Below are 21,533 nucleotides of genomic sequence, written 5' to 3' on the forward strand. Positions count from 1 at the left end.
AACACATGGAGCAGAAGCAGCCTGCCTTTGGCAAAGATAGCACAAATGGGAAGTGTCACATACTAGTTGTACTTGTATGTCCAAAACTCCCATGATGAACTACCTCTGCTCTAAGTGGTACCATTTAATCATTTTGGTATGGTGCACCCAGATCTGCTCAGCTGCTCTCTGCACACTAATACAATGATATCATTAGCATCAATGTCAAACCACTGCACTGTTTGCTTACACTGGATTAAGAACCGAGTTCTTTTCCTACTGATGATCAGGAAGGGTTTTAAATTAGAAAAATAAGTTTAGAAAAATCTCTGCCTGCCATCCACTGATAATGCAATAAATATGGTTCCTACCAGTCAGAGAATACCAAAGCTATTCAAGAGGTTTCATTTGTGTTTCAGGACTTTTCAACACTAAGGAATTACCTCAGCTTATATTTGCATGGCTTTAAAATTACTCTGGACTTATTTAAAATGATGCAATGCTATGTGAACAATAAGAACTTGATTTATTTTTGAATTGTTTATATTTCTTAATGGATTTTACTTGCTAGCCAATACAAATATGGAAAAGAAAGCCTTGTGCACATCTGCCCACAAGCAGAGCAGAACCTCATGGATCACACTGAAGGGCAATCCATGGGGTCTTTGTGGGCAGGGGTTTATTTCAGTCTTAAAGGGGTGGATGAGTATTATTAGCATGATTTGCTGTCCTGCAGAATGTTTCACGTACCTTTGAAAAAAAGTAATTTGTGCAGGCACCGGCTGGAGGGGAGCCTAGACCAGTCGTACCCCATCTGTTTAGTGATGCAGGGGAAAGCCCTCCCCCTCACCTGTGTCATGAGACACAGCAGGGGAGCACAGCACACATTTGCTGCAGGTCACAGCTCGGAGCACTGGCCACGCACAGGAAGGCATCAGACTGCAAGGGCTCCTCTGCCATCCCAGCACTTGCATCATTGCTATCACAGAAGACACAGGTAAACCAGAATAAACACTTTTTCCAAAAGCCACTTGTGGGCTGCTCAGGAAATGTCCCCATGGACTAGACACTGAAAGCTCCCCATGGACCTCTGCCGCACAGGCAGGAGCACTACAGCAAAGTCAGCCTGAAGTGTACCTGCTGCTATAGTGAAGGACTAGCCTTGCCTAGTGACCGCTGCCCTAGAAAACTGGGAAAAAATGTAACATCTCTGTGTCAAGGCATAATGCTTTAACATGAATTTTTAATGCCTCAATGGGCAAAAACACTCAAACAATACAGCACTGGGGAAAAGCGCTGGGATCATTTGTATTCTACTATATTTACGAGAAAAATAAAGCAGATTTCCTCATCTTCACTTAACTCTTTTCTATATCCACTACAGCAGTGAATTTACAAATAACAACTTTGCAAAATATCTTCCTTTACAGAACCCTCTTGCTAATGCTTTATTTCATCAGGTAGGTAGAGATTTCCCTGGGAAAGTTCTGCTACAGTGACTGTCAAAATTATCATACCTATTTGAAATGTTTTTCAGAATTTATCTTCCCTCAACAATGCTCCTACAAACTACCTAATCACAAATGAAAACAAAAAAGTTCCATTACTCAGAAAAAAGGAAACCTTTGGTAGGTAACTTGGTAAGTACTCAGTGATAGGGGCATCACTGTACCAAAAGCTTAAATCAACAAATGGGATATTCTAAATAGTACAAGGGATCATGAGAATTTAATCTCACACAATTTGAACAGCTGAAGGTGAAGAAAAAAAACCACAAAGCCAAATAAAACAAATTCAAAGTGAATTTCAAATTCACAATTAAATCCACTGCATACTGCTGTATGCTTTCTGCTAGACTACTAAATAAATTCAAGTGGAACAGTTAGATATCAATCTAATGCCATGAAAGACTGGAACTAAGTCTTTTAGATCCCATGGCATTAATTTTCAAAAAAAAAAAAAAAAGCACAAACTCACACACTTTATTTATTCTTATACTTGTTACCATGCATTAGAAGGGTGCATTTGTGCAAATAAGTACACAAACAATCCATCAAAAACAATACAATAAAAATTAATAATGATGTAGACAGCATTCACAGCAGTTTAACACAGGTTTCCAAGCTCTTGCTAATTACCATGACAGTTGCTCCATCACAGTTACATTCCACACTGTATAGCACATTAATCCTCATTTCAATGACATATGCAATCTATATGGCTGACTTGTGTCTCAGTATAAAAACAGATAAACTAAACTAAAGCATATGAAACATATTGTGGAAGCATAAACACACTGCTAAATTCACACCTACACAGTCACATTTCTATATAAGCTTAACTAATTATTAGGCAAAACCCAACACAGTATGATTTAAAATGCTTCAGATTATATTACTCTTGGACTGAAACCAAGCAATTAGAAGTGCCACAAAGGATACCAATGTGTGTCAGTGACCATGGACCTTCTCAGCACTTGTACTTCAATAACCACTCAGCTGTGACTACAACTTAGGTTACAACTGACTTTTAGAATTGTAGTTAGTTTTGCTTGAACAGAAGAAATTTTGGGAGCCTTCTCAGCTAACATTTGAAAATTAATACTTTAAGTCAAATCTTTTCTGCACATCCTCTACCAGCAGAATCCAAAAGGGTTTGTGTAAAGGACTGGATGAGGTCACAACCAACCCGATCTAAAATGGCCTTTCCATTAAAGGTCTTCCAGCCTACCTCTGCCTTATTACTCCATTCATTAAAAACCCAAGATTAGTCCAAGCTATATTTTAATGACTACTCCCAAGATAAAAATATTTAAATTATAAATCTCAGGTTATTGTTAAGATCTGACATTATGTTTTGAGGACTATCAGATTTCAGATTTTTTTTCAAATGTTTCAGTACTGAAGATATCATACTATATCAAACAGTTCTCTTCTTGTCTCAAGGCAATTGTTTCAAAATAACTAAATCAACTACAAAGTTCACTAAGACAGACAAGTTCACACACTTTAAAAATCAGTAATACAATACTGACACTGTTGAATAATCAGCTGATTTATTCAAACTCTTTTAGTATACAAGCTTTTATTAACACACACAAAAGCTAGTTTCCATCCTATTCTTTCATAACCAACATAAAACTTTATTAACAGCTATTTTTCAGAAAAGAAACAGACTGTATTAATAATTTTCCTCATTATACCAAAGTCATTGAAGCTTTACTTGCTCAATATGCAAGTGAAAAAAAGAACAAAACCTCCTTTCTACTGGAAACATAATACACACTATGCAACAGCACTCAAAAAAAATCTGATCAAAATCTACTACAGTACATCTTAACAGTTCACCAAATGAGGCTCAGTGACAACAAAGCATAATTAGAAATGCTCTAATACACAAACTGGCATTACTCAAAGGTTTATTTTCTGCCTACTTGCCCTTGAGGTATTGTGTAAGATGATAGTAGCTCTAGTTTTTCCAGGAACTCGGGAGCTCCCCTATACCCATCATCACCCAAACAAGTTAACAGCTTGTAACCTGGCTCATGCAGCTTGTTCTTCATGCAGCTTTTCCTTCACCCATACAACGCCCTATCAGAGGCACCACACCAAACAACCTTCCCAAACTCAGTCTCATCTCTGTGGCCCATGAGAGTGTAAACCTGGCCCATGACATTTCAGAAACAGGCCAGTAAAAGGGAAAGATGAAAAAGTGAAAGTGTGTGCTTGTCTTATCAACACAAAACACAACCATGAACAGCAGCTAGACTATGTTCTCCAGAGGCCTCTGAAGTAGCAGTGAACGCTCTCTTTAAATTGAATCAAAAATGAAATTTTCTAAGATGTTAGTATTCAAATAATATTTGAATGGTACTGAATATTACAGATCTAGGATGCAGAATAATGAGACACATGTCTGGCAATCCCTCCTGGTTAGAAAGACAGCAAAGGTGGCTTTTTTTCCACTTTCTTTTCCTTCCAGGAACATACTTTCCACTAGAGCTGAACATTCACAAGTGCTACTGTGCAGACACAGTGCCCAGCTCTGACATGCAAATTCGTTATGGCCTAGAGTCTCCTCTTGTTTCACCAGACCAGCAGCAGAACAGCACTAGAGAGCTCAGAGCTTGTTTCTCAGACAGCTCAATCTCCACACGGATTTCAGATATGACAACTCTTGATTTGGAGAAAGGTAGATAAACCCAACAGCTGTTGAGAATCTGCTAATGTGTGGCAGAGAGAATTCAGAACAAAAGCAGCACTTGCACTTGACAGCAGAGGAGACCGCGCTCTGTCTGCAGTAACAACTTATTGCAGTGCCAGGGAATGCTTTGAGAAGCTACCAGAACTCAACCACCCACCCTGGGAGCTGGGTGCCACAGTCCCTGGCACAGGCTTTGATTAAGGATAACCATCTTTATGCAAAACAACTCCCAGTGAGCTGGCAGAGATCAGGGACTGCTCTCAGCAGGCAGTTTGGATACAGCCACCCTGCTCTGGAGCATAGGAGTTTAAGAGCATGGAAATGGGCTGTTCCACTGCCAGCTGCAAAGCAGCCCAAGCACATCAGCTCAGCAGTACAGACCCACCTTTATCTCGACAATGCTGTGGCCAAACAGTCCCCAGAAAACACTGCAAGAGGTGTTATCTCTATTCCCAAGCAGTATTTCATACTGCTTATTCATACTGCTTATTTTTGTCTTGTCCTTTGTGTTGTGTAGTTTTTGTATTGGGATAACTTCTTCCAAAACCCCATTACTGAGAAGGCTCCAAAGGCTCTGAATGGCAAAGTACAACACTTGGAATGCTGTCAAGCAGAATTAATACAAAGATTTGCTTGCATGCAAACATGTTCCAGTTCTCTCACTGCAAAATTCCAACTCTTTTCTCTTAACCAAACACTCTGATACATGAATGGCTTTACCTTCATGCTTCAGTAAAAGAGCTGAAAGGAACTTCAACTTCACCTGCAGCTACTGTCCACTGAGGGACTGTCCAGCACACTTGCCATTTCACAAGAACCCACTGAAATCACCCTGTGATTTCAATATGCTTTGCTTCAACTCAAAGCCATTAAACACTCAATGAAGTAGATGGTGCCAAACCCCTGAAATACACCATGCATGTATACTGCATATATGTAGATATATGAATACAGAAAAAAAAAATCCAAAAGGTTGTAAATAGTTAACATCTAGAAAATTAAGTCTGTGAAACACTTAAGTTTGTTAACACTGGATAACTGACACTAATCAATGTTCCAGAAAACATCCTTAAGAGAAGCAAGCTTGTTGTAAAATCAAATAAAGTCAGAAACACTTTTTCTTGAAAGCGATAGGAATAAAACAAAATGCAGAACACATAGTTTCCAAGAAAGAGCTGATGAAATCCAAACTACAGAACACAAACTAGAAGTTAAAGGAGAATTTTCCCAGGAAACATGTGGGAATGCAATAAAATTGGCACTGAGGGCTTTTTTCACAGTTTTTTCTCCAGGGCTCAAATGGCATCCCCACATCTTCACAGGTTTCCCACCAGGCACAAGAAAGTAGTCTGCATCATTTTTGAAGTTGAGGAGGCATAATATGTGTGTGTATATATATATATATATATACACACAGAGACATATATATATCTATATATATATACACACACATATGTATAACATATCTCCTCTCACCAGGAATATAAAATAAAACCCTTTAGAACAAAAAAACCACACACAGATGGTTCTGTGTGAAAAGTCAAAATCTTGTTAGCTACATAAGGAACATTTCCATTACTAGCAGACAGATGGAGGGAGTGAAGGCTGTAAAGATGACACCCATCATCTCACTCCAGGGCCTGGTGGTCCAAGCATATTTACCAATTTCAAAATAGTCTTCTACTGCAGATGTCTACAGAGGCCAAGACAGGCCTTGCCCACATGCAAAACACCAGCAGCTAAAAACACCAGCTGTTGAAGTTTAGAGATAGCAGCACATCATTATTCATGTCCCAGGACACATAATCACAGGACAATGTCTTTTCAAAATTTGGAAATTACAAATAGAATATTCTTACCAGGATTTCCTTGTCTATTTTCACTTCTTAGTTCCTTCTTACACTTATAACTGGGCCATCTGTTTTTCCATATGCTTAAAGGTTTTACAAGGACTTGGCCTATTGCAAGCCACTGAGACTTCAGCTTCCAAGTCTTTCTTGTTACATATTTTCAGCAATTCCAACGCAAGACACCTTTACACCTTCTGTAATGAAGCTCCCTGAGCCCTAAAGGATTTCTGGGTCATCCTCATTCAACTAAAATACTTTGAAGAACAAAGGCATCTTACCTCACACACTACTATTTTTGCAGCCTTGGGGTTTAATGCATCAGCAGGAAACAAACCTTTAAACAGCTCCATTGTAAAATATAAATATTTAATTGTTTATAGCATATTTATAGCAATATAAATATTTAATTGTATTATATCTAAAAGCAAGGGTCTACCACAGTTATTTTCTCCTATTTGGTGAAGTCTGGGAAACACGCTGCTGCTGAGGAGTGGCATCTGCTGGTAGACAAAGACTCCAAAAAATCAGTTTCACCAGTAAAACAAATAATAATTTTTTTTTAAAAGACAAATCAGAGTTCACATTATTCACAAAGCAACTCTCCTTTCTTTCTTGAGGACTCCAAAAAAATCAGTTTCACCAGTAAAACAATAATTTTTTTTTAAAAGACAAATCAGAGTTCACATTATTCACAAAGCAACTCTCCTTTCTTTCTTGATCAATAGGATGATGATGTTTTTCTCAACAGTGTAAATCCTTTCAGTTATGCTGATGGTACTGAACTGCCCATGAACCAGAATAACATTGCTAGTGCTACCAATGAAATTTCTTTTCACTTCTCAATCAGCAGCTGAAGAACAAAAGACATATTTGCTATTTAATTAAAACCCTTCATTATCATGGATCTCTTAAATAAATTCTTAAAATTACTCACTGCAATAATAGATGTTAAATAGCTCACCGGGGTACTTCAATGTGAACAATAAACTGAATTTAAAAGGTCCAGAAAACAACAGATTTGCTGAACACCTTAAAATTAATTCTAAGCATAAAATCAAGTTTAAACTGTTGCAAATAAAGTACATAGACAGAACAAGTAATTGAACATGAACCAAAATATCCTTAATTTTAGAGCAGCCTGCTTGTACCACTGCCAAAAGCTGACCTACATCTTCCACAAGGTTTTATTATTGGAATTGTGGCAACCTGTAACTTTTTGGCTTAAAATACCATGGTGGATGACTGACATATGCCATATCCATTTTGAAATGGGCAGAAAAAAAGAGAAAAAGATTCAGTTTAAATGATTCACTGGCATCCAGGAATAAAGCAGGAATAAATAATATTTTATACTATATTTTCATTTAAAAAAAAAAACTTCCTACTCTAAAGAGTACTATGCAATACCAACCTGCTTTGTAACAGCATCTAAAATGTGACATTACTAACAATAAAACTTTTTACTTGGTGGAAGAAACATTTCCATTTGGCCTATTACAGTACACTTCCAAAAATACAATAGTTTTAAAACTCAATAGATCCATTATGAAAAAAAAAATTTAAAAGAGTTTTGTATCTACATACTGAGGCTCCAGCTGCTCTGGGCTTACCCTCCTGGGGACTACCACAGCAGATCTGCATTTTATAATCAAAGAATATGCCAAGTTGGAAGGGACCCACAAGGATCAGTCCAACTCCTGGCCCTGCCCAGCACCATCCACAAGAGTCACACCCTGTGCCCAAGAGCGTTGTTTACCAATGCAAATACAAACCAGAAAGCATATTATGACAATATTATGACTAAACCAGGTGGAAAGCCCAGTAAAGTTTCCTAATTGAAAAGCCTTCTCAAAATTTGCAGCAGTAAATTAACAATTCTCAATATATATTTCAAGAAATAATTTAACAAAAACTGAATCTGCAGGTATTCTCGTTTGTATTAGAAAATTCAGCAGCCTCTTTTTTCTAGCACAGGAACAAGGCTTCTCTAGCTAAGTATTTGCTGCCATCATGTGTACACTTTAAAAACTGCAAACTTATGAACAACACTTTTCCTTCATCAGGTCAAAAATCAGCCATGAGAGTACACATAAGGGCATTACAGACTTCAGTCAAAAAGTGATGAAGTCTCAAGGATTGCTAATGTAATATGAATTCTTACCTCAACACAGACTGCCTATTAGAAACCAAATTCTACTGCAAAGACCACATGCTTTCGCTATGCAATCATAAGAAGCAAGAAACTGGTTATAAATAAAAGGTATTTGATGGCCCACAAAAACAAATAAACCAGTTTCTCTGGCTTATTCCATGCAAACATCAATACTTTCAACACCACCCAACACCTCCAGCCATGACATCTCCAAAGAAGCAACAGTGATGGGGACGTAAACCCTTCCACCACGTTTCTTCTGGTTCAGGAAGAAGAAAAAAAAAAAAAAGAAAAGAAAAAAAACTAATGTTTCAGTGACCTAATGTTCATTTCGTCTAAATTACTGACTAGAATAGTTCAGCAAGAAGGAAAAAAATACAATAAAGTTGTATAAAACTAGTTTAAGAAGTCAAGATTACACCATTCAATAATTCCCACAGAGAACCGTAAGAATGCTCTACATTGTGGCTCGTTAGCCAGCCTTGAAATATGGGTGCAAGATCAATTTAGAAGGTATTTTACAGATTTACCTAGTTACTGCAGTGAGAAAAAAAGTGCATCTCTCTTTCATCTTAGACTGCTCTGTCTCTCACTAATACCCCTGAAACAATAAAAAATAGGATATTAACAGAACTCGACCCCCCCCACATACCAATAAGCCTAAAATCCAACACTCAGTAACTATGTTTCTAGTAGGACTTCTAACTTGTTCATTAGAAATACCTAATTACTATACACTGCTTCTGGAAATGACCTTCAAAAGCTAGAAGTTCAAACATTTTGTCAGATACTACATTTAAATATATTTTCTAAATTATATCCTTCAAAAATATAGTTTGAAATTAGCAGCTTTGAGACACAGAAACAAAATGTATTTCAGCAGGAATTTTCTGCTCGATGGATTCCCAGGAGTGAGCTGCACAAAAAGCAGAATATCTCTAAGAAGACTTATGGTTGTAAGTACAGTCAGCTTCAGCCTCAAAACAGCCAAAGCTCTCAGCATTACAAAAGACAGCTAGAGCAACAGGAATGATGATAATGTCACTTGAATGATGATAATGAGGTCAAAATCTGAGGTTCAACCTCTTACAAAAAACAATATTCAATTAAATTACTTTAATATCAGTGAACTGCGTAAAAAAAAACCTTTCATTCTTCAATGGGTACACATCAATATGTCCTAAGTATAGCTCTATATATAAAAAATATGGGGCTTTAAAATCCTCCAATATCCGTAACACTATTTGTGCAACCTCACCTTACACTGAAAGAAGAAAAGAAAAAAAAAAGCAAAACAGTTTCTAAACAATTATTCTGATGTGCTCCAGATACCATTTTACCTTGCAGAAAATACCAATTTTCTGTCTACACAGGACAGAAAGGCACATCTATACAGTATATGCAATTACAGCACTCATAATATTATTGCAGTAATTACAAAATATGGTACTTGACAGCACTTGTAGAAAGTTGGCAGTGTTTACAGTGTTGATAGTGGAAATGCACTGACAAGGTGGTAAAAAAACCTACCGTGCTTACAAAACACTACATGCTGACAATATTCACACAAGTACCAAACAAATGCTAGAAGGAAGGTGTCAATGAAATACAAACAAGCAGAAATCCTCAAAACTTTGCAACTGCAATTCATACTCAGTTTGTTTGTTTGTTTGACCCATGTGGTGTTTAAGACACTACATTGTCTTAAAATGCAACAAAGTTTAGACCTGAATACCTCGTGCTGCAGAGCAGAATGAGTTAAAGGACATGAACAATACTCTTGAATTGATGAAGATTGTGCACCAAGAGCTGTGAGAAAAAGCTGTGAGAAAGAACTGCAGAAACTGAGAAAGATACATAAAGAAGGAACTGCAGAAACTGTGTCCCCTTCTCAAAGAACAGAAGAGCCTGCTGTGATTAATTGTGCAAAGAAAACATATACATTGTGGCCTGCTATGTACTAAAACACACGTAGACTGAACAACTGGAAATTGTTATGAAGAAGCTAAAACAATATAAATATCTGTGCCTTTTGTCAATAAACACCCTTGCAGCATCACACTGCTAGATCCATCTTTCAATCACTGCTAACCTTCATCAAAACCTAACCTGGTAGGTTTTCTAAATTCTACTGCAAAATACTTTTAAATACTAAAAATAGGGCTAAAACACTGGGGCAAAAGAATCAGAATACCCATCTGTTCCTGTTTCCTTTTTCTTCTGTTTTGTTTACATATAAGAGAAAGCAAGAAATCTAACAACACTCATACTTGCACACATACAACTTCAAGAAAACCTTTTAAGAAACCTATTTGCTTTCAGTAACCTATGTTAAGTTAAACTTTTTTAAATGGCTGTCGTGGAATAATGAAAATGAGGAATCAGCCTAATTCACAGCAAATAAAGAGTATTTGGATAGCTGAATGCACAAAATAACAGACTGCTGGTCATTGCAGCTCTGACTTTAAAAAAATCTGGAGGGCCTGACAATTATGTGCTATTACATATATAATTTATACAGGCTATATATAATAAAGGCTTTTGATTCCCTAAGTTTCACACATATACACAAGTACAATGGTATGCTAGGAACATGGCTATGCACATGCTGTCTCATATGCTTGGAAAAAAAATCTGGAGGGCCTGAGAATTTTGTGTTATTACATATATAATTTATACATAATAAAGGCTTTTGATTCCTTGATTCCTTAAGTTTCACACATATACACAAGTACAGTGGTATGCTAGGAACATGGCTATGCACATGCTGTCTCATATGCTTGGACAGAATTTTATACCACCACTAGATGGAAACCTGAATTACCTTTTAAACTGGCAATTCTGAAAATGCTCCATTACTGGTTCTGCTTCTACTGTGTCTGGTTCTTTTCTTATTTAGAGACCTATTCTCACACTGCCTGTCACTAGCCTGTACTCATTAGGAAGGTGCAGGTCTCTGCTCATGGAGCAGACATTCACAAAACGTCTACAGTATCTTCAACCCTGAGACATATGGCCTCTCAGTGCTATTCAATGTAAGGAATGAACTGCTAACACTCATTAGAGATGCATCCCTCTTCTACAGCAATTTAAATATCTCAATTTAAGTTGGAACTAATAAAATTGCTATACTCTGCCAAGAAACTTCAGCTCAGGAATTCAATTCATGCCACATTTGCATGCTACGAAACTATCTGAAATTTATAAACCTATTTGCACATCATGTATTTATACTTCCACTGTACCTGAGGTGACTGGCACAAGCAAGTGACTGATATTACTGTTGGATGTCACCCCTACTTGGATATGATTTCCTGCTGTGTCAAAACAGTTGTAAATAAAAACTTCAACTAACAGATAAGCAGTTAGCAAAACAGCCATCTGACTAGCTACATGCAATCATAGATATGATAGCATAGTGATAATTGGCATAGTAACATGACAGAAGCATTGACAATACTGATGCTACAATTTATAAAATTTTGAATTTAGAAAATACACTAAAGGTCTAAAACCAGTATGCACACAGGGAAAAAAAAATCCACAAAAAACCAACCCAAAAAGAAATCACTGGCCTCAGCAGTGGCCAGGGGAACCTGAAAGAGAATGATGCTGCTTTCCAGGTGAGAAGTAACAAATTCCCCTTCCTGCAACAGATGTGCACCATGCACAAGGCAGTGGGTATCCACCAGGCTACCACAAGTCTCACCACTTCAGAAAGCTCCCAGACTGCCTGGATTCTCTACGGAAAACAAGCAGACACCAGCTCCTGCTTCTAAACCCAAATGTGAAAGAGCACTGAAAGGATGGAACTGACGGCATAATATGAAAAAGATGTTATTTGCATTAAACTTCACAAGAGGGATTCACAACAAAAGGTTGTGAATTTGCAATTGCACTTAAATACTAATTCAGGACACTCACCAAATCATGGGTGCACCCAGGCAAAATTTCATCTGAGGTAGATTTCAAATCCTACAACCAAGCAGGCCACCAGGAACGCCAGGTCAGAGCAGCAGCCTGATTTCCTGCTGCCATTCATGCCTAAATCCCACATGCTCTTCAGTTCATCAGCCACAACTCCCTGGCTCTCAGAAAAGTGCAAAATTCCTTCCTACCTTTTGAGAAATATAAAAAAAATAGAGGAAATTGACTCCAATTTAGTTCTTACAGATTAATAACTAGTGAACACCCTAAGAGGGGGATAAAAACATAGGACTCAGTAGGAATTTACTCTTAATAAGAAGGTTTTCATCCAGATAGCCATAAAAATCACTAAAAGCAAATTCCAATGTATCAGTAATGTTAAAATGACATACTACTCTAAAATCCTATTTTACTTTAATAAAAGCAAAAAAATTGCAAAAAAACCTAAGTACATATTTTACTTAAAAAAAAAAAAGAGTATTTCTCTGTCAGGCAAAGAAAACATCTCCTATATAACGTACTTCACAGAAACTGAGAGCAGAATTCAGAATGCCAGCAGCTGTTTTATACTACCTACATTATTTGCTGAAAGACAGCACAAAGGGCAGCCCACACATCCCATTCCCATTTCAGTCTGACTCCAGTACTGGCCACAATCTCCTCTTCCACCCTCTTGCACTATTTGCTCTTCAAATTCTCCGTTCAACATTTCAACATATTTTTGAGAGCCAGTAGTTTAAAAATAAATCAAGAAGGGGAGGGAAGATTATACTTGCCCAGAAAATTAAGAAGCAAAAAGTTCTGCAAGTGTATCCGCTGATGAGCAGAAAAAGACATATCAGAACTACTATATTCTCTGAGATATGACAGTACCCCACAATCATCGCAGCAAAGTAAATGCTGCAAGTGACGCAGGCAACTGAAAATAAATTGGATGAATGACAATTATTTGTATTGCATCAAATACTCTGACTCAAAAATTTAGTCATTCCTGAGAGGCTACGTGACAGTTCACTTGAAAGCTTGTAAAAAGATTTTCAGGGTCAAGAGTGACCAAAGAATTTCAAAAGCAATTTATTCAATCTATTAAATTGAGAAAATGTTGTGTAATTCTGCAGAATGATTCTGCCTTAGAAACAATCCAGGCCCTCTCATCTACAGGGTCAGGCTTTTTTAAAAAGCCAAGTACAAAATGGTCATTTTCAAAATTAATGCTTAAATGTGAAACAAATTGTTACTGAAATTATATAGCTGAATATTGCACCTATTGCAATCTCAAATTAAGTAATCAATACTATCTTAATATTACTTATCTTATGTAAGCATTCTCATCAGCCACCATGATTTAGAAGACTGCTGAACTAATTGACTTATCATACCTGTCAACATTAATTCAATACCATTCCAAGGTAATAATCAGTATCAATCTAATTATATCAGCAGTCTCCTGTAAACGAGTACCAATTATTTTAATTAAAATATTAAATATTTAGAAAATAGATAGGAACATATATTTATAATTTATATGCTTAATTTGAATCTACCTGAACAAGCATCATTCCTGAACAACAAAGTTTACTTTCTTTGTATCCGCCTTTAATATTTTCCAGCAGGCTTCCAGACACAAACTAGCAATCCAGTACCACAACATTTATATTCTTTTACTTTTACATAAGCACATATAAACTTGCAGTCTACTATTGGTCGTACCCACTTAAAAACTCCTACAAGAATATTCAATGGATAGTTTCCCTATTTTATAAATGCAAATAGGTCAGCTTAGGTTTCCTACAAAATTTCATTAGCGATCTACATGGTTGGCTCTAATATTAAATCACTCAATTCCTGTGCATTCTAAACAAGATGAGGTCCCTTCTCATCTCCTTTACAGGGAAACAACATGAACCACTCACATACTACAGCCATATAATTTCAGAGCTTTTTACCTCTTTTCTCCCCTCCTTTATTTTTAAAGCTGATCTTAGAAATGTCCCTACAGGTTTTCCACCATGTCTCACAAGAAATAAAGGAAATTTGTTCCATTTGTGAGACACAACCTCAGAATCATTCAGACTGCAAAAGACCTCTAAGGTCATGGACTCCAACCTTCGATCAAACACAACTTGTCAACTAAACCACGGCACTAAGTGCCACATCCAGTCATGTCCTGAACACTTCCAGGGACAGTGACTCCACCACCTCCCTGGGCAGTCTGTTCTTAACAACCGTTTTTGCTAAGAAATTCCTTCTGATGTCCAACCTGAACCTCCCCATGGCACAACCCGAGGCTATGTTCTCTCACCATGTCACTAGCTGCCTGGGACAAGAGGCTGACTCCCACCTGGCTACAACCTCAAATTAATATGCCCAGCTCCCCTGAATCAACATAATTTAAATAGTAAGGGGGGCAGGGGCATGTGAGGCAACCAAAATGTGATTGAAATGCCAGACCTGTTTTCTAAATGTTCAGCTAATATGAATCAAATTGGAGGACAAGAAAGCACACCTCAGGCTATAAACTAATATATTCAGGCACACCCAGAAGGTATGACTAGCCAAAGAGAGCCTGAAGAGTTTTAGCAATAGTCAAGTAGTACCATGTTAAAATAAGACATCCTTGGAAATTTTCATTCAAAAAGCATTTCGGATGACTTATTAAGATTACACTTCATATTGAAATCCTCATTCAGACTCAAGAAACATCACTGCAATCATCATATCCATAATCTTTACCCTCTGATGAATATACATCAAGATATATTACTTTAACATAAAATTAAGAATACTAATTTTCTGTAACACGAGACATCATGCCACTCTGTACCAGATGCTTTCAACAGAAGGCATGAGGAAAGAACATTTCCAGATGGGAGCTGAATATTGACAACACCAAAGTGCATACAGCAAGGTATATGCTTAGCCTAATGAACAAGCAAAGTGGGAAGAAAAAGGCTGGAAACACAACATGCCAAAATATTGTTATCAGAGCTGTAAGCATGTATTTTTCAAAAAGAAAAAAAAAAGACAACAGGAAATTTAAACAACCAGTTTGTATTAATGTTGTAGTGATTTGTTTAGGTGGATTTTTTTTTCTTTGGTTTGATTGATTTTTGTTTTGTTTAATAAAATTAGAGGCAAGAAGTACAGTGATGGTACAGGCTACAGGAACAGCAGCATTATCTCAGCTTCACTTGTGGCTAACTGGGTGACTTAGGCAAGACCCTAAGCACTTCACAGCTATGCTGGTGTGTCCTGCAAGAACTGTCCAGGAGCTTCCAGCCTACTTCATGAGAGTGTCCTGCTGCCCAGGAAGGGTGCAAAGAATAACACAGAGGAGAAACAAGTGGTGCACAATACACCTGCTCACCACCTGCTGACTGATGGCCTGCCCACGCCTGAGCAGTGATCAACCCCTCATAGCCAATTTCCCCCAGTTTATATACTGAACATACTACAGGCTGTATGGTGTGGAATATCCACTTGGCCACTTTGGGTCAGCTGTCCTGGCCATTTTCCCTCCCAGCTTCTTGTGCATCTCCTCACTGCTGGAGCATGGGCATCTGAAAAACACTTGATTTAGAGTAAGCACACTTAAGAACAGCTACAGCAGTGCACTACCAACATTATTCTCATACTAAATCTAAAACACTGCACTGAACAAACCACCACAAAGAAAATAACTCTATCTTAGCCAAAACCAGGACAGAGGACTGACTCCAATATGAATTAATTAGCAGAGTTACCTAACCCCAGTTTGTTCTCAGTACACTTTCCTCAATTACCTCATTCAAGTCTTCATGGGGCTGGGAATCACAGCATAACATAAGATGCAAAGCAAGTCTCACAGGCCAAAAATGTAAAAGTGTGATTTAAATTTCACACTCAAAATAAATTATTATTTGGGTGAGAGAAAGACCCCAGAACAAAACAAAAATTAAAGATGAGAAGAGACACATTAACTACGTGCTAATATCTCCCAGCACCTTGTTAGAAGACAGACATATTTGCAAAGTTCTTTATATTCACACACTCAAAACAGTTATTAAATTAGTTTCCTTTCCTTGAACATATCATAGCTAATAGCACTAAATGTCAGGTTTCAAAATTCAGCTTGTTACTTGGAGTCTAATTTTTGTCACCATTTTCCCTATAATCTACCTTTAAAACATTTCAGAACTGAGAAACATTTTCACTACTTGTATATTTCACTTTAAAAATGGCTAAAGATATTTCAGTGTAAACATTTCCTTCCTTTTCTAAAACTATTTTAAGGAATATTTTAGCACTGAAAATAGTAACCTGTAACTTGTCTCTTTAGCTCACGTTAAAATTGAAAGCAGTGATGCAGAAACATTTCAGCACTATCAAGTAAACGGCAATTGAAAATTACAATAGCATCAGGCATTTGAGAGGCTGATACAAATTTCTCTGATTTGAGGATCTATCAGTTGGCAAGAGGCAATTAAAATACACTTATTACTTTCCTCTGTAGAGAATACCAGGCAGTCTTCTCCCTGCTTATTCCTGATGTCCCAGTTACTTTAACCCACAAGATTTCAGCTACTGCGGGTAGAAGGGATGGGGCAGTTCTCCCCCACTACCCTTCTTCTGGTAAACTGGGAGGCAATGGATGCTACCTTTGCTAACCATCTTCCACTGCAAAGCAGAACAGAATTTCCTCCCATAGAAAGGAAAACAGTTTTGAGATTCAAAAGTACTACCAAGCCAGTAGTTCAAGGAAAATTAATAGGAAGCTCGTCTATACATCTGTCTCTTGCAGCTGTGTTCATGCTTTAACTGAAGCTCCTCCTCTCTGAAGTGTCTATACATTGGCCTGCCATGTGGACTTCATGGGACCTATTAATATGATGATATCTACTGGGGTCCAGGCATGTGGGGAAAGCACCTTATGGGTCTCCTTCCTCTGCTGCTTGCGGAACTTGTTACAACCTTGGGAGTGATCTCCTTTTCCCTCCTTGGTGAAACCAGACAGGAAGTTCAGGGGAAGGGGTGTTAAGCAGAGAAGCAATGTTCACATAAGACTTATTTCCTTAGGAAACACAGAAAAAATGTTACTCAGAAATTAAATGTAAGTTCACAGGGAAGCTATTTACACCTATACTTAGCTAATTATACAATTAGTTATGTAATTATAAATATTTATATAGACTTATACAATGCATTATTACAGATCATACAGGTAACTGTGCACGTACTTTTATTTATATATTTATACATAGCTAATTATATAACTGAGGTCACTCTGTTACATACACCTGTGTGTGCCTAAGTATGCTCACACACATTTGAGGCAAGGCACTGAGAACCATAAAAGATAACCTGCCTAGAGACACAGAGTTACAAGGCACTCTGCAGCTCTGTAAGGAGCTCGCCCTTCACGGGAGCGTGCCCGAGGAGAGAGAATCAGCTGGGCTGGAAAAGCCCTCTGAGATCACCGAGCCCAACATCGGAACAGCTGCGACCGCCCGGCGCCGCTGACCTTGCCGGGGCCTGCCCTGCGCGCCGCCGGGCCCCGCCGCTCCCGGCCGCGTCCCTGCCCCGCGGGGCACCGGGCACTTGCCTCCCATTCCCGCAGGAAGCGCTGGGCCTCGGCGGGCCCGGCCGCCTTGTGCCTCCGGAACTCCTCCTTGACGTAGCGGTCGCCCAGGTCGCGCAGGGCGGGCGGCAGAGCGCGGTGCAGCTGCAGGATGCGGCGGTACAGGCGCCGCGCCCCCCCCGCCATGGCGGCGCCGTGGGGCGGGCCGGGCCGGGCCGGGCCGCGCCTCCTCCGCTGCCACAGCCGCGCTCGGTGCTCCGTGTGGGGCGGCGCTGCCCGCAAACTTGGAGCCTGCGTCTCGCCAGTGGCGTTTAGAGCGATGCCAAGCAATGGGGCTGCAAATACTACTTGTAGGAATGCATGCAGGCTGTTGTTTCACAAAGACCGTGAGGGTGGCAGAGATCCCGATATACAGATAGATAAAGAAAACAGTTCCTTTTTGGCTCCAGGTTCGCCGCCAGAAAAATGAAATGTGCACTTTATACCAGAGTAGAATGTGGCACTAATTAATTGGGCCACTAAGCCCAAGCTTCATACGCTTAGATTTTATTTACTTTGATTTTCACTATGAGACGAGAGGAGTCACAGCAAGAAGCCTTACTGCCCTGTGGGACTTTGTGCCACCACGTTATCACTACCGAGCTCCTGCGTTCTCCTACCTCCCACTTACAGCTCAAACTCCAACTCCCTAGCTCTCCATAACGCTTTTTCAGCAGCTTAACATCACATCCAGCTCACCCATGTGGAAAAAGCTTCAAATGTCAGCAGTCATAGATAGAATGGAAAAAGCAGAGTCAGGCAGTGGCAGCTGTGGCAAAAGTCCTGCCTCATTGCGGGTCAGTGTTAAGCTCCTTCCAGCCAGTGAAATTACTCATGACTCAAAACAAAAAAGAAACATTTCTATAGGGCCAGGGAGCATTACTTACTAAAATACTAGGAAATGACGAAAATGTACTGCCTCATCGAAAGCCCAAGTCATTATATGAGAGCAACAGAGTAAAGAGCAAAGTACAGGCTATTTTACTGACTACTGTTTCTTTTTGTTTAATTGTTGTCCTAAGTACTTTATTGATGGAAAACTGAAGTTCCCAGTAACGCAAAGTTACTGAAATAAAAGCAAATGCTTATAGGTTTAACTATTCTCAACAACAGTCTCCTGTCCTTCTCATGCTGGTGATGCTGTCAGAGTGAGCAGTCGGGCCCTGGCAGAGGCGGCCTGATCCTCACATTGATTGTCTTGCTATATTTTCACACTGTATTTTCTGCAGACATTTCTTTGAGGGAGGATTTCTGGACCTAAAGCATTTTCTCTACCATATGTATTTCAATATGTTCACAGTTTAAAGGTTAGAAAACTGATTTGCTGTATCACTTATTTGCAGGGTTGCAACTCCTCTGAATCATCTCAGGGTGCATTCATTTAGAGAATTTATTTAAATATTTTATTATATCTTGACCACCGTACTCACGTTGCATATTGAGAGCTTTCTCCTTGCTACATCCACCCAGTGTGGTTTTTAGGAGTCCTCTTCTTCCATGGCCTGCTTAAGCCCTCTGCTGGACACTCACTTTGCCTCTCAGATACTCACCAGGCTCAAATACCAACTCAGGCAGATCTGTGACCTTCAACACTTCTTACATGTCATCTTTCTGTCCACAGAGACCAAAAGCCATTTTTGCCCATTCTGTGGGGCAGGCAGTTCCTGCCCAGGAGGATTCCTGCAGCCTCTCTGCACCTGCAGGCTGCTTCAGCTGCAGCTCTTGAGCTTCGTCCTTGCACCTTCCCTAGGTGCTGCAAGAGGAGTGAGGATTTACCAGTGAATTCCCCCTGGAGCAGAAGAGAGAGCTGTAAGTTCATCAAGCTGCTGATAACAGTCTAAGATGTCAGTCTTTGTCTAATAACAATTTTTATATGCCTAAGTCCTCGGAGGTCTCTGCACTATCAGGCAACGTGGTGAAGCAGCAGAGGCAATTGAGTGCCGTATTCTTGGTGTACAGACACAAATGGACTCACCATCAGAACTCATTAAGATAAGATACAATATTAGAGTTATTATTACCATATAATGACTTCTCAGTCATCAGTACTCAAAATGTCTGTGCCACCCTTGCAATCCAGATACAATTTTAGTTAACACACGAGCATAACTCCTTTGCTTGACTCTTGTTGGTGCCTGCTTCTGCTTCCAGGCAGCACTGCTTCTGTGCAGGGCACTGGGGCATCTGCTCCTGGTGCTCCACAGCTTGCAACCACTTCATAGCTTGCATCAAGGAAAGAGGCACCTCAGGAGAGTGTTCATCCCATTCCTTTTTGGGTAGGCGGAGGCAATTAACCACTACTTCCTTTCAAGTGTCAGTAGAAGGCTATACTGTGGTACATGTGATTTAGACAACCCATAATGGATTATTCTGTGTCTGACTGGGCTTTTGAGCACTGAGTCAGTGTTTGTTTTGCTAGAATTGGTGTGGATCCTACAAAGATACCCGAGTGTCTTTGTGCCAGGCTCCATCATAGTGCCCTTGGATCTGGGGAGGCAGTGTTAGCCCTGCAATAGATCAGCACAAAGGCAGGTAGCGTGGCTTAGCCAATATATTAAATATCTATTTGCATGGCTAGTGACTGTGTGAGTAGCATCTCAGCCTTCTCCCAAGGATATACAAGAAATCAGTGGTAAAGCATGGATGCAGAGTGGTTTCTTAGCCAACCTTCTGAGCCGTTGACCCTGTGAATTTGTCAGAGTGGCCATGTTGTTTGCTACAGTCCTAATTCCAAATATAGAAAGACTGGAGGAACACTTCCATGTTTATTTTTTCCTTTTATCAGTAATATGTTGACTAAAGAAGATGAAGCTGAAGTATTTATTGAGCTGGTATAATTGCTGTAATTTTTTAAATTATCAAGAGCATCCTGAGAGAAGTTCTTTTTGTGAATCAAAATAAATGATTAAATATAGAATGCAATGAAGTGGTATTTCTTTCCAGAACTGTTGGTACTCCTGATGAAGCTAAATTGTATTGTCATATTTAAAATATACCCCACAGAATAATATGCAATCTTTTCTCTAAATTGTGAATTAATGTTAAAGTACAGTCTCATTTCCTGCTATTAAAAAAAAAGTATAGCCCTGTTCCATGTTTCCTTTTTTGCATTGTGCAAATCACAATAAAATTGCATCTCTCACTTCAGAATTATTAAGTTTTTAGCAACCTCTCTAAGTATTTGAATATATTCAAGACAGTTTCTTTTTGCATGCTATTCCAGACCAAGGGAGATTCAAAAAACAAGCCAAAGATCTGTTATGACAGCACAGGTTGTCCACTAAACATTCTGTGACACCTTCCATCCAATGTGCCTCATAAACTAAAAAGACACTGAATTACCCCTGCTCTGTAGGAAACATAAACAGAAAAATAATACTTTCATAAATTACTTAGAAAAAGCCATGGGTGCTTAGAGATTCTGAGGATGCTTCTGCCTCTGTCAAAGTGGAGTAGAGTTTTGTCCGTGAGTCAATAGAAGCAAAATCAGTCCTAGCATGGCACTGACTGCTTCAAAACCCACCCAAAAGTTGGACATGCGACCTACTTATATGTGGATGCTGCTAAAACTGGACCAGCTCTTTCCCCAGGGCTTGGGGAAGAGCTGATGAAGGTATCAGTCGTGTTTGCTGTTGGCTGCAGAGGCAGCTGCCTGTCCGTGTCTGGCCAGGGTTCTCCACGCGGCCTGTGCTTGATATGCTCCAGCCTGGTCAGCAGAGCATGGTTGTGAGAGCAGGACAGATGGTTTTCTTCCAAAAGCTCCATTTCAGTGAGGAAAAAAGATGCCATAATAAATGTAATTTGGTGCAGCTCATCTGGATGTCTT

At 39.1% G+C, this 21,533-nt stretch overlaps 1 protein-coding gene across 2 annotated transcripts in view; it reads right to left on the bottom strand.

Moving 5' to 3' along the window:
* The window catches only part of SDHAF3 (succinate dehydrogenase complex assembly factor 3), a 29,349-nt gene extending 11,441 nt beyond the window's left edge, over positions 1-17,908 (bottom strand). Inside the window, exon 1 of one of the 2 annotated variants that reach the window (XM_041408900.1) lies at positions 17,612-17,908. In XM_041408900.1, coding sequence (XP_041264834.1) covers positions 17,612-17,854 — 243 coding nt within the window. In that variant the 5' untranslated portion in view covers positions 17,855-17,908. The remainder of the gene's footprint in view (positions 1-17,611) is intronic. The other variant, XM_041408901.1, reaches the window with a different exon arrangement.
* Positions 17,909-21,533: the final 3,625 nt, after the last annotated feature.

The sequence above is a fragment of the Onychostruthus taczanowskii genome, unplaced genomic scaffold, assembly GCF_017590055.1.
Source record: "Onychostruthus taczanowskii isolate IOZ18803 unplaced genomic scaffold, ASM1759005v1 scaffold3, whole genome shotgun sequence".
NCBI classification, from domain to species: domain Eukaryota; kingdom Metazoa; phylum Chordata; class Aves; order Passeriformes; family Passeridae; genus Onychostruthus; species Onychostruthus taczanowskii.